The sequence below is a fragment of the Salvelinus fontinalis genome, chromosome 26 (assembly GCF_029448725.1).
Source record: "Salvelinus fontinalis isolate EN_2023a chromosome 26, ASM2944872v1, whole genome shotgun sequence".
NCBI classification, from domain to species: Eukaryota; Metazoa; Chordata; class Actinopteri; order Salmoniformes; family Salmonidae; genus Salvelinus; species Salvelinus fontinalis.
In genome coordinates, this window is record NC_074690.1 from 3628289 (window position 1) to 3643927 (window position 15639).

The window sequence follows — 15639 nt, forward strand, 5'->3', positions numbered from 1 at the left end:
GACCTGTAGGTGACTAACCAGTCATAGACCTGTAGGTGACTAACCAGTTATAGACCTGTAGGTGACTAACAAGTCGTAGACCTGTAGGTGACTAACCAGTTATAGACCTGTAGATGACTAACCAGTTATAGACCTGTAGGTGACTAACCAGTTATAGACCTGTAGGTGACTAACCAGTTATAGACCTGTAGGTGACTAACCAGTTATATACCTGTAGGTGACTAACCAGTTATATACCTGTAGGTGACTAACCAGTCATAGATATGTAGGTGACTAACCAGTCATAGACCTGTAGGTGACTAACCAGTTATAGACCTGTAGGTGACTAACCAGTTATAGACCTGTAGGTGACTAACCAGTTATAGACCTGTAGGTGACTAACCAGTTATAGACCTGTAGGTGACTAACCAGTTATAGACCTGTAGGTGACTAACCAGTTATAGACCTGTAGGTGACTAACCAGTAATAGACCTGTAGGTGACTAACCAGTAATAGACCTGTAGGTGACTAACCAGTTATATACCTGTAGGTGACTAACCAGTAATAGACCTTGTAGGTGACTAACCAGTAATAGACCTGTAGGTGACTAACCAGTAATAGACCTGTAGGTGACTAACCATTTATAGACCTGTAGGTGACTAACCAGTTATAGACCTGTAGGTGACTAACCAGTTATATACCTGTAGGTGACTAACCAGTTATACACCTGTAGGTGACTAACCAGTTATATACCTGTAGGTGATTAACCAGTCATAGACCTGTAGGTGACTAACCAGTTATAGACCTGTAAGTGACTAACCAGCCATAGACCTGTAGGTGACTAACCAGTTATAGACCTGTAGGTGACTAACCAGTCATAGACCTGTAGGTGACTAACCAGTTATAGACCTGTAGGTGACAAACCAGTTATAGACCTGTAGGTGACTAACCAGTCATAGACCTGTAGGTGACTAACCAGTCATATACCTGTAGGTGACTAACCAGTTATAGACCTGTAGGTGACTAACCAGTTATAGACCTGTAGGTGACTAACCAGTTATATACCTGTAGGTGACTAACCAGTTATACACCTGTAGGTGACTAACCAGTTATATACCTGTAGGTGACTAACCAGTCATAGATATGTAGGTGACTAACCAGTTATATACCTGTAGGTGACTAACCAGTCATAGATATGTAGGTGACTAACCAGTTATAGACCTGTAGGTGACTAACCAGTTATATACCTGTAGGTGACTAACCAGTTATATACCTGTAGGTGACTAACCAGTTATAGACCTGTAGGTGACTAACCAGTCATAGACCTGTAGGTGACTAACCAGTAATAGACCTGTAGGTGACTAACCAGTCATAGACCTGTAGGTGACTAACCAGTTATATACCTGTAGGTGACTAACCAGTTATAGACCTGTAGGTGACTAACCAGTCATAGACCTGTAGGTGACTAACCAGTTATAGACCTGTAGGTGACTAACCAGCCATATACCTGTAGGTGACTAACCAGTCATAGACCTGTAGGTGACTAACCAGTTATAGACCTGTAGGTGACTAACCAGTCATAGACCTGTAGGTGACTAACCAGTTATAGACCTGTAGGTGACTAACAAGTCGTAGACCTGTAGGTGACTAACCAGTTATAGACCTGTAGATGACTAACCAGTTATAGACCTGTAGGTGACTAACCAGTTATAGACCTGTAGGTGACTAACCAGTTATAGACCTGTAGGTGACTAACCAGTTATATACCTGTAGGTGACTAACCAGTCGTAGACCTGTAGGTGACTAACCAGTTATATACCTGTAGGTGACTAACCAGTTAGAGACCTGTAGGTGACTAACCAGTTATATACCTCTAGGTGACTTACCAGTCATATACCTGTAGGTGACTAACCAGTCGTAGACCTGTAGGTGACTAACCAGTTATAGACCTGTAGGTGACTAACCAGTAATAGACCTGTAGGTGACTAACCAGTAATAGACCTGTAGGTGACTAACCAGTCGTAGACCTGTAGGTGACTAACCAGTTATATACCTGTAGGTGACTAACCAGTCATATACCTGTAGGTGACTAACCAGTCGTATACCTCTAGGTGACTAACCATTCATAGACCTGTAGGTGACTAACCAGTTATAGACCTGTAGGTGACTAACCAGTTATAGACCTGTAGGTGACTAACCAGTTATAGACCTGTAGGTGACTAACCAGTTATAGACCTGTAGGTGACTAACCAGTTATAGACCTGTAGGTGACTAACCAGCCATAGACCTGCAGGTGACTAACCAGTTATATACATGTAGGTGACTAACCAGTTATAGACCTGTAGGTGACTAACCAGTTATAGACCTGTAGGTGACTAACCAGTCATAGACCTGTAGGTGACTAACCAGTTATAGACCTGTAGGTGACTAACCAGTTATATACCTGTAGGTGACTAACCAGTTATAGACCTGTAGGTGACTAACCAGTTATATACCTGTAGGTGACTAACCAGTTATATACCTGTAGGTGACTAACCAGTTATAGACCTGTAGGTGACTAACCAGTCATAGACCTGTAGGTGACTAACCAGTAATAGACCTGTAGGTGACTAACCAGTCATAGACCTGTAGGTGACTAACCAGTTATATACCTGTAGGTGACTAACCAGTTATAGACCTGTAGGTGACTAACCAGTCATAGACCTGTAGGTGACTAACCAGTTATAGACCTGTAGGTGACTAACCAGCCATATACCTGTAGGTGACTAACCAGTCATAGACCTGTAGGTGACTAACCAGTTATAGACCTGTAGGTGACTAACCAGCCATATACCTGTAGGTGACTAACCAGTTATAGACCTGTAGGTGACTAACAAGTCGTAGACCTGTAGGTGACTAACCAGTTATAGACCTGTAGATGACTAACCAGTTATAGACCTGTAGGTGACTAACCAGTTATAGACCTGTAGGTGACTAACCAGTTATAGACCTGTAGGTGACTAACCAGTTATAGACCTGTAGGTGACTAACCAGCCATAGACCTGTAGGTGACTAACCAGTTATAGACCTGTAGGTGACTAACCAGTAATAGACCTTGTAGGTGACTAACCAGTAATAGACCTGTAGGTGACTAACCAGTCATAGACCTGTAGGTGACTAACCAGTTATAGACCTGTAGGTGACTAACCAGTTATATACCTGTAGGTGACTAACCAGTTATACACCTGTAGGTGACTAACCAGTTATATACCTGTAGGTGACTAACCAGTCATAGATATGTAGGTGACTAACCAGTTATATACCTGTAGGTGACTAACCAGTCATAGATATGTAGGTGACTAACCAGTCATAGACCTGTAGGTGACTAACCAGTTATAGACCTGTAGGTGACTAACCAGTTATAGACCTGTAGGTGACTAACCAGTTATAGACCTGTAGGTGACTAACCAGTTATAGACCTGTAGGTGACTAACCAGTTATAGACCTGTAGGTGACTAACCAGTTATATACCTGTAGGTGACTAACCAGTAATAGACCTGTAGGTGACTAACCAGTTATATACCTGTAGGTGACTAACCAGTAATAGACCTTGTAGGTGACTAACCAGTAATAGACCTGTAGGTGACTAACCAGTAATAGACCTGTAGGTGACTAACCATTTATAGACCTGTAGGTGACTAACCAGTTATAGACCTGTAGGTGACTAACCAGTTATATACCTGTAGGTGACTAACCAGTTATACACCTGTAGGTGACTAACCAGTTATATACCTGTAGGTGACTAACCAGTCATAGACCTGTAGGTGACTAACCAGTTATAGACCTGTAAGTGACTAACCAGCCATAGACCTGTAGGTGACTAACCAGTTATAGACCTGTAGGTGACTAACCAGTCATAGACCTGTAGGTGACTAACCAGTTATAGACCTGTAGGTGACAAACCAGTTATAGACCTGTAGGTGACTAACCAGTCATAGACCTGTAGGTGACTAACCAGTTATAGACCTGTAGGTGACTAACCAGTTATAGACCTGTAGGTGACTAACCAGTTATATACCTGTAGGTGACTAACCAGTTATATACCTGTAGGTGACTAACCAGTCATAGATATGTAGGTGACTAACCAGTCATAGACCTGTAGGTGACTAACCAGTTATAGACCTGTAGGTGACTAACCAGTTATAGACCTGTAGGTGACTAACCAGTTATAGACCTGTAGGTGACTAACCAGTTATAGACCTGTAGGTGACTAACCAGTTATAGACCTGTAGGTGACTAACCAGTTATAGACCTGTAGGTGACTAACCAGTAATAGACCTGTAGGTGACTAACCAGTAATAGACCTGTAGGTGACTAACCAGTTATATACCTGTAGGTGACTAACCAGTAATAGACCTTGTAGGTGACTAACCAGTAATAGACCTGTAGGTGACTAACCAGTAATAGACCTGTAGGTGACTAACCATTTATAGACCTGTAGGTGACTAACCAGTTATAGACCTGTAGGTGACTAACCAGTTATATACCTGTAGGTGACTAACCAGTTATACACCTGTAGGTGACTAACCAGTTATATACCTGTAGGTGACTAACCAGTCATAGACCTGTAGGTGACTAACCAGTTATAGACCTGTAAGTGACTAACCAGCCATAGACCTGTAGGTGACTAACCAGTTATAGACCTGTAGGTGACTAACCAGTCATAGACCTGTAGGTGACTAACCAGTTATAGACCTGTAGGTGACAAACCAGTTATAGACCTGTAGGTGACTAACCAGTCATAGACCTGTAGGTGACTAACCAGTCATATACCTGTAGGTGACTAACCAGTTATAGACCTGTAGGTGACTAACCAGTTATAGACCTGTAGGTGACTAACCAGTTATATACCTGTAGGTGACTAACCAGTTATACACCTGTAGGTGACTAACCAGTTATATACCTGTAGGTGACTAACCAGTCATAGATATGTTGTTGACTAACCAGTTATATACCTGTAGGTGACTAACCAGTCATAGATATGTAGGTGACTAACCAGTTATAGACCTGTAGGTGACTAACCAGTTATATACCTGTAGGTGACTAACCAGTTATATACCTGTAGGTGACTAACCAGTTATAGACCTGTAGGTGACTAACCAGTCATAGACCTGTAGGTGACTAACCAGTAATAGACCTGTAGGTGACTAACCAGTCATAGACCTGTAGGTGACTAACCAGTTATATACCTGTAGGTGACTAACCAGTTATAGACCTGTAGGTGACTAACCAGTCATAGACCTGTAGGTGACTAACCAGTTATAGACCTGTAGGTGACTAACCAGCCATATACCTGTAGGTGACTAACCAGTCATAGACCTGTAGGTGACTAACCAGTTATAGACCTGTAGGTGACTAACCAGTCATAGACCTGTAGGTGACTAACCAGTTATAGACCTGTAGGTGACTAACAAGTCGTAGACCTGTAGGTGACTAACCAGTTATAGACCTGTAGATGACTAACCAGTTATAGACCTGTAGGTGACTAACCAGTTATAGACCTGTAGGTGACTAACCAGTTATAGACCTGTAGGTGACTAACCAGTTATATACCTGTAGGTGACTAACCAGTCGTAGACCTGTAGGTGACTAACCAGTTATATACCTGTAGGTGACTAACCAGTTAGAGACCTGTAGGTGACTAACCAGTTATATACCTCTAGGTGACTTACCAGTCATATACCTGTAGGTGACTAACCAGTCGTAGACCTGTAGGTGACTAACCAGTTATAGACCTGTAGGTGACTAACCAGTAATAGACCTGTAGGTGACTAACCAGTAATAGACCTGTAGGTGACTAACCAGTCGTAGACCTGTAGGTGACTAACCAGTTATATACCTGTAGGTGACTAACCAGTCATATACCTGTAGGTGACTAACCAGTCGTATACCTCTAGGTGACTAACCAGTCATAGACCTGTAGGTGACTAACCAGTTATAGACCTGTAGGTGACTAACCAGTTATAGACCTGTAGGTGACTAACCAGTTATAGACCTGTAGGTGACTAACCAGTTATAGACCTGTAGGTGACTAACCAGTTATAGACCTGTAGGTGACTAACCAGCCATAGACCTGTAGGTGACTAACCAGTTATATACATGTAGGTGACTAACCAGTTATAGACCTGTAGGTGACTAACCAGTTATAGACCTGTAGGTGACTAACCAGTCATAGACCTGTAGGTGACTAACCAGTTATAGACCTGTAGGTGACTAACCAGTTATATACCTGTAGGTGACTAACCAGTTATAGACCTGTAGGTGACTAACCAGTTATAGACCTGTAGGTGACTAACCAGTTATAGACCTGTAGGTGACTAACCAGTTATAGACCTGTAGGTGACTAACCAGTAATAGACCTGTAGGTGACTAACCAGTAATAGACCTGTAGGTGACTAACCAGTCATAGACCTGTAGGTGACTAACCAGCCATACACCTGTAGGTGACTAACCAGTCATAGACCTGTAGGTGACTAACCAGTCATAGATCTGTAGGTGACTAACCAGTCATAGATCTGTAGGTGACTAACCAGTTATATACCTGTAGGTGACTAACCAGTTATATACCTGTAGGTGACTAACCAGTTATAGACCTGTAGGTGACTAACCAGTCATAGACCTGTAGGTGACAAACCAGTTATAGACCTGTAGGTGACTAACCAGTCATAGACCTGTAGGTGACTAACCAGTTATAGACCTGTAGGTGACTAACCAGTTATAGACCTGTAGGTGACTAACCAGTCATAGACCTGTAGGTGACTAACCAGTTATAGACCTGTAGGTGACTAACCAGTCATAGACCTGTAGGTGACTAACCAGTCATATACCTGTAGGTGACTAACCAGTTATAGACCTGTAGGTGACTAACCAGTTATAGACCTGTAGGTGACTAACCAGTTATATACCTGTAGGTGACTAACCAGTTATACACCTGTAGGTGACTAACCAGTTATAGACCTGTAGGTGACTAACCAGTTATAGACCTGTAGGTGACTAACCAGTTATAGACCTGTAGGTGACTAACCAGTTATACACCTGTAGGTGACTAACCAGTCATACACCTGTAGGTGACTAACCAGTCATACACCTGTAGGTGACTAACCAGCCATACACCTGTAGGTGACTAACCAGTCATAGACCTGTAGGTGACTAACCAGTCATAGACCTGTAGGTGACTAACCAGTCGTATACCTGTAGGTGACTAACCAGTCATAGACCTGTTGGTGACTAACCAGTCATAGATCTGTAGGTGACTAACCAGTTACAGACCTGTAGGTGACTAACCAGTTATAGACCTGTAGGTGACTAACCAGTTATAGACCTGTAGGTGACTAACCAGTCATAGACCTGTAGGTGACTAACCAGTTATAGACCTGTAGGTGACTAACCAGTTATAGACCTGTAGGTGACTAACCAGTCATAGACCTGTAGGTGACTAACCAGTTATAGACCTGTAGGTGACTAACCAGTCATAGACCTGTAGGTGACTAACCAGTCATATACCTGTAGGTGACTAACCAGTTATAGACCTGTAGGTGACTAACCAGTTATAGACCTGTAGGTGACTAACCAATTATATACCTGTAGGTGACTAACCAGTTATACACCTGTAGGTGACTAACCAGTTATAGACCTGTAGGTGACTAACCAGTTATAGACCTGTAGGTGACTAACCAGTTATAGACCTGTAGGTGACTAACCAGTTATACACCTGTAGGTGACTAACCAGTCATACACCTGTAGGTGACTAACCAGCCATACACCTGTAGGTGACTAACCAGTCATAGACCTGTAGGTGACTAACCAGTCATAGACCTGTAGGTGACTAACCAGTCGTGTACCTGTAGGTGACTAACCAGTCATAGACCTGTTGGTGACTAACCAGTCATAGATCTGTAGGTGACTAACCAGTTACAGATCTGTAGGTGACTAACCAGTTATAGACCTGTAGGTGACTAACCAGTTATAGACCTGTAGGTGACTAACCAGTTATAGACCTGTAGGTGACTAACCAGTAATAGACCTGTAGGTGACTAACCAGTAATAGACCTGTAGGTGACTAACCAGCCATACACCTGTAGGTGACTAACCAGTCATAGACCTGTAGGTGACTAACCAGCCATAGATCTGTAGGTGACTAACCAGTTATAGACCTGTAGGTGACTAACCAGTTATAGTCCTGTGGGTGACTAACCAGTCATAGACCTGTAGGTGACTAACCAGTTCTAGACTTGTAGGTGACTAACCAGTTATAGACCTGTAGGTGACTAACCAGTCATAGACCTGTAGGTGACTAACCAGTCATAGACCTGTAGGTGACTAACCAGTCGTAGACATGTAGGTGACTAACCAGTCGTAGACCTGTAGGTGACTAACCAGTCATAGACCTGTAGGTGACTAACCAGTCATATACCTGTAGGTGACTAACCAGTCGTAGACCTGTAGGGGACTAACCAGTCGTATACTTGTAGGTGACTAACCAGCCATACACCTGTATGGGACTAACCAGTCATATACCTGTAGGTGACTAACCAGTTATATACCTGCAGGTGACTAACCAGTCGTAGACCTGTAGGGGACTAACAAGTTATATACCTGTAGGTGACTAACCAGTCATACACCTGTAGGTGACTAACCAGCCATACACCTGTAGGTGACTAACCAGTCATAGACCTGTAGGTGACTAACCAGTCATAGACCTGTAGGTGACTAACCAGTCGTATACCTGTAGGTGACTAACCAGTCATAGACCTGTTGGTGACTAACCAGTCATAGATCTGTAGGTGACTAACCAGTTACAGACCTGTAGGTGACTAACCAGTTATAGACCTGTAGGTGACTAACCAGTTATATACCTGTAGGTGACTAACCAGTTATAGACCTGTAGGTGACTAACCAGTTATAGACCTGTAGGTGACTAACCAGTAATAGACCTATAGGTGACTAACCAGTAATAGACCTGTAGGTGACTAACCAGCCATACACCTGTAGGTGACTAACCAGTCATAGACCTGTAGGTGACTAACCAGTCATAGATCTGTAGGTGACTAACCAGTTATAGACCTGTAGGTGACTAACCAGTTATAGTCCTGTAGGTGACTAACCAGTTATAGACCTGTAGGTGACTAACCAGTAATAGACCTGTAGGTGACTAACCAGTCATAGACCTGTAGGTGACTAACCAGTTCTTGACCTGTAGGTGACTAACCAGTTATAGACCTGTTGGTGACTAACCAGTTATATACCTGTAGGTGACTAACCAGTCATATACCTGTAGGTGACTAACCAGTCATATACCTGTAGGGGACTAACCAGTCGTAGACCTGTAGGGGACTAACCAGTCATAGACCTGTAGGTGACTAACCAGTTATATACCTGCAGGTGACTAACCAGTCATAGACCTGTAGGTGACTAACCAGCCATAGACCTGTAGGTGACTAACCAGTTATAGACCTGTAGGTGACTAACCAGCCATAGACCTGTAGGATATCAACTTGGGACATTAGAACGTAAGAGAGGGACATGTACTAGTTTTGATATACAACTCCTTTCATGTGTTGACTGTGATCTGTAATATGGAGCTGTTTCTTCCACAGTAGGCTGTGTTGTTATTGAAAAGCATGTCGGATTTAATGCCAACCTCCACTGGGGTAATGATGAACACCCCCATCTATCTAATCTAAATTCTGGATCTGTCTCATGTTCCAGACCTTTCCATTCTTTGGAGTGGATCCCACCATACTGAATGAGCATGGAGAGGAACTGGAGGGAGAGGCAGAGGGCTATCTGGTCAGTATTATAACACTATACTATCTGGTCAGTATTATACCACTATACTATCTGGACAGTATTATACCACTATACTATCTGGTCAGTATTATACCACTATACTATCTGGTCAGTATTATAACACTATACTATCTGGCCAGTATTATACCACTATACTATCTGGTCAGTAACACTATACTATCTGGTCAGTATTATAACACTATACTATCTGGTCAGTATTATAACACTATACTATCTGGTCAGTATTATACCACTATACTATCTGGTCAGTAACACCATACTATCTGGTCAGTATTATACCACTATACTATCTGGTCAGTATTATACCACTATACTATCTGGTCAGTATTATACCACTATACTATCTGGTCAGTATTATAACACTATACTATCTGGTCAGTAACACTATACTATCTGGTCAGTATTATACCACTATACTATCTGGTCAGTATTATAACACTACACTATCTGGTCAGTATTATAACACTATACTATCTGGTCAGTATTATACCACTATACTATCTGGTCAGTATTATACCACTATACTATCTGGTCAGTATTATAACACTATACTATCTGGTCAGTATTATACCACTATACTATCTGGTCAGTAACACTATACTATCTGGTCAGTAACACTATACTATCTGGTCAGTATTATACCACTATACTATCTGGTCAGTATTATAACACTATACTATCTGGTCAGTATTATACCACTATACTATCTGGTCAGTAACACTATACTATCTGGTCAGTATTATAACACTATACTATCTGGTCAGTATTATACCACTATACTATCTGGTCAGTAACACTATACTATCTGGTCAGTATTATAACACTATACTATCTGGTCAGTAACACTATACTATCTGGTCAGTATTATACCACTATACTATCTGGTCAGTATTATACCACTATACTATCTGGTCAGTAACACTATACTATCTGGTCAGTATTATACCACTATACTATCTGGTCAGTAACACTATACTATCTGGTCAGTATTATAACACTATACTATCTGGTCAGTAACACTATACTATCTGGTCAGTATTATACCACTATACTATCTGGTCAGTATTATACCACTATACTATCTGGTCAGTAACACTATACTATCTGGTCAGTATTATACCACTATACTATCTGGTCAGTAACACTATACTATCTGGTCAGTATTATAACACTATACTATCTGGTCAGTATTATACCACTATACTATCTGGTCAGTAACACTATACTATCTGGTCAGTATTATAACACTATACTATCTGGTCAGTATTATAACACTATACTATCTGGTCAGTATTATACCACTATACTATCTGGTCAGTATTATACCACTATACTATATGGTCAGTAACACTATACTATCTGGTCAGTAACACTATACTATCTGGTCAGTATTATAACACTATACTATCTGGTCAGTATTATACCACTATACTATCTGGTCAGTATTATACCACTATACTATCTGGTCAGTATTATAACACTATACTATCTGGTCAGTATTATACCACTATACTATCTGGTCAGTAACACTATACTATCTGGTCAGTATTATAACACTATACTATCTGGTCAGTATTATAACACTATACTATCTGGTCAGTATTATACCACTATACTATCTGGTCAGTATTATACCACTATACTATCTGGTCAGTATTATAACACTATACTATCTGGTCAGTATTATACCACTACACTATCTGGTCAGTATTATAACACTATACTATCTGGTCAGTATTATACCACTATACTATCTGGTCAGTATTATAACACTATACTATCTGGTCAGTATTATAACACTCTACTATCTGGTCAGTATTATACCACTATACTATCTGGTCAGTAACACTATACTATCTGGTCAGTATTATACCACTATACTATCTGGTCAGTATTATACCACTATACTATCTGGTCAGTATTATACCACTATACTATCTGGTCAGTATTTTAACACTATACTATCTGGTCAGTAGCACTATACTATCTGGTCAGTATTATTCCACTATACTATCTGGTCAGTATTATACCACTATACTATCTGGTCAGTATTTTAACACTATACTATCTGGTCAGTAGCACTATACTATCTGGTCAGTATTATACCACTATACTATCTGGTCAGTATTATACCACTATACTATCTGGTCAGTATTATACCACTATACTATCTGGTCAGTATTATAACACTATACTATCTGGTCAGTATTATACCACTATACTATCTGGTCAGTATTATACCACTATACTATCTGGTCAGTATTATACCACTATACTATCTGGTCAGTAACACTATACTATCTGGTCAGTATTATACCACTATACTATCTGGTCAGTATTATACCACTATACTATCTGGTCAGTATTATAACACTATACTATCTGGTCAGTATTATAACACTATACTATCTGGTCAGTTTTATAACACTATACTATCTGGTCAGTATTATACCACTATACTATCTGGTCAGTATTATACCACTATACTATCTGGTCAGTATTATACCACTATACTATCTGGTCAGTATTATAACACTATACTATCTGGTCAGTATTATACCACTATACTATCTGGTCAGTATTATACCACTATACTATCTGGTCAGTATTATAACACTATACTATCTGGTCAGTATTATAACACTATACTATCTGGTCAGTATTATACCACTATACTATCTGGTCAGTATTATACCACTATACTATCTGGTCAGTATTATACCACTATACTATCTGGTCAGTATTATACCACTATACTATCTGGTCAGTAACACTATACTATCTGGTCAGTATTATAACACTATACTATCTGGTCAGTATTATACCACTATACTATCTGGTCAGTATTATACCACTATACTATCTGGTCAGTAACACTATACTATCTGGTCAGTATTATAACACTATACTATCTGGTCAGTATTATTCCACTTTACTATCTGGTCAGTATTATAACACTATACTATCTGGTCAGTATTATACCACTATACTATCTGGTCAGTATTATACCACTATACTATCTGGTCAGTATTATACCACTATACTATCTGGTCAGTATTATACCACTATACTATCTGGTCAGTATTATACCACTATACTATCTGGTCAGTATTATACCACTATACTATCTGGTCAGTATTATACCACTATACTATCTGGTCAGTATTATACCACTATACTATCTGGTCAGTATTATACCACTATACTATCTGGTCAGTATTATACCACTATACTATCTGGTCAGTATTATACCACTATACTATCTGGTCAGTATTATACCACTATACTATCTGGTCAGTATTATACCACTATACTATCTGGTCAGTAACACTATACTATCTGGTCAGTATTATAACACTATACTATCTGGTCAGTATTATACCACTATACTATCTGGTCAGTATTATACCACTATACTATCTGGTCAGTATTATACCACTATACTATCTGGTCAGTATTATACCACTATACTATCTGGTCAGTATTATACCACTATACTATCTGGTCAGTAACACTATACTATCTGGTCAGTATTATAACACTATACTATCTGGTCAGTATTATACCACTATACTATCTGGTCAGTATTATACCACTATACTATCTGGTCAGTATTATAACACTATACTATCTGGTCAGTATTATACCACTATACTATCTGGTCAGTATTATACCACTATACTATCTGGTCAGTATTATACCACTATACTATCTGGTCAGTATTATAACACTATACTATCTGGTCAGTATTATACCACTATACTATCTGGTCAGTAACACTATACTATCTGGTCAGTATTATACCACTATACTATCTGGTCAGTAACACTATACTATCTGGTCAGTAACACTATACTATCTGGTCAGTATTATACCACTATACTATCTGGTCAGTAACACTATACTATCTGGTCAGTATTATACCACTATACTATCTGGTCAGTATTATACCACTATACTATCTGGTCAGTATTATAACACTATACTATCTGGTCAGTAACACTATACTATCTGGTCAGTATTATACCACTATACTATCTGGTCAGTATTATACCACTATACTATCTGGTCAGTATAACACTATACTATCTGGTCAGTATTATAACACTATACTATCTGGTCAGTATTATACACTATACTATCTGGTCAGTATTATACCACTATACTATCTGGTCAGTATTATACCACTATACTATCTGGTCAGTATTAACACTATACTATCTGGTCAGTATTATACCACTATACTATCTGGTCAGTAACACTATACTATCTGGTCAGTATTATACCACTATACTATCTGGTCAGTAACACTATTCTATCTGGTCAGTATTATACCACTATACTATCTGGTCAGTATTATACCACTATACTATCTGGTCAGTATTATACCACTATACTATCTGGTCAGTATTATACCACTATACTATCTGGTCAGTATTATACCACTATACTATCTGGTCAGTATTATACCACTATACTATCTGGTCAGTATTATACACTATACTATCTGGTCAGTATTATACCACTATACTATCTGGTCAGTATTATACCACTATACTATCTGGTCAGTATTATACCACTATACTATCTGGTCAGTATTATACCACTATACTATCTGGTCAGTATTATACCACTATACTATCTGGTCAGTATTATACACTATACTATCTGGTCAGTATTATACCACTATACTATCTGGTCAGTATTATACCACTATACTATCTGGTCAGTATTATACCACTATACTATCTGGTCAGTATTATACCACTATACTATCTGGTCAGTATTATACCACTATACTATCTGGTCAGTATTATACCACTATACTATCTGGTCAGTATTATACCACTATACTATCTGGTCAGTATTATACCACTATACTATCTGGTCAGTATTATACCACTATACTATCTGGTCAGTATTATACCACTATACTATCTGGTCAGTATTATACCACTATACTATCTGGTCAGTATTATACCACTATACTATCTGGTCAGTATTATACCACTATACTATCTGGTCAGTATTATACCACTATACTATCTGGTCAGTATTATACCACTATACTATCTGGTCAGTATTATACCACTATACTATCTGGTCAGTATTATACCACTATACTATCTGGTCAGTATTATAACACTATACTATCTGGTCAGTATTATACCACTATACTATCTGGTCAGTATTATACCACTATACTATCTGGTCAGTATTATACCACTATACTATCTGGTCAGTATTATAACACTATACTATCTGGTCAGTATTATACCACTATACTATCTGGTCAGTATTATACCACTATACTATCTGGTCAGTATTATACCACTATACTATCTGGTCAGTATTATACCACTATACTATCTGGTCAGTATTATACCACTATACTATCTGGTCAGTATTATACCACTATACTATCTGGTCAGTATTATAACACTATACTATCTGGTCAGTATTATACCACTATACTATCTGGTCAGTATTATAACACTATACTATCTGGTCAGTATTATACCACTATACTATCTGGTCAGTATTATACCACTATACTATCTGGTCAGTATTATACCACTATACTATCTGGTCAGTATTATACCACTATACTATCTGGTCAGTATTATACACTATACTATCTGGTCAGTATTATACCACTATACTATCTGGTCAGTATTATACCACTATACTATCTGGTCAGTATTATACCACTATACTATCTGGTCAGTATTATACCACTATACTATCTGGTCAGTATTATACCACTATACTATCTGGTCAGTATAACACTATACTATCTGGTCAGTATTA

General features: G+C 39.2%; 1 protein-coding gene across 4 annotated transcripts in view; it reads left to right on the plus strand.

Annotated features, from left to right (window-relative positions):
• The window catches only part of LOC129823557 (acetyl-coenzyme A synthetase, cytoplasmic-like), a 113101-nt gene that overhangs the window by 59513 nt on the left and 37949 nt on the right, over positions 1–15639 (plus strand). For all 4 annotated transcript variants that reach the window (XR_008754646.1, XM_055882386.1, XM_055882385.1 and 1 more), the window contains one exon: positions 9727–9807. Coding sequence is in view for 3 of the 4 variants with exons in the window: in XM_055882386.1 (XP_055738361.1) it covers positions 9727–9807 (81 nt within the window). In the remaining variant the exon portion in view is untranslated. The remainder of the gene's footprint in view (positions 1–9726; positions 9808–15639) is intronic.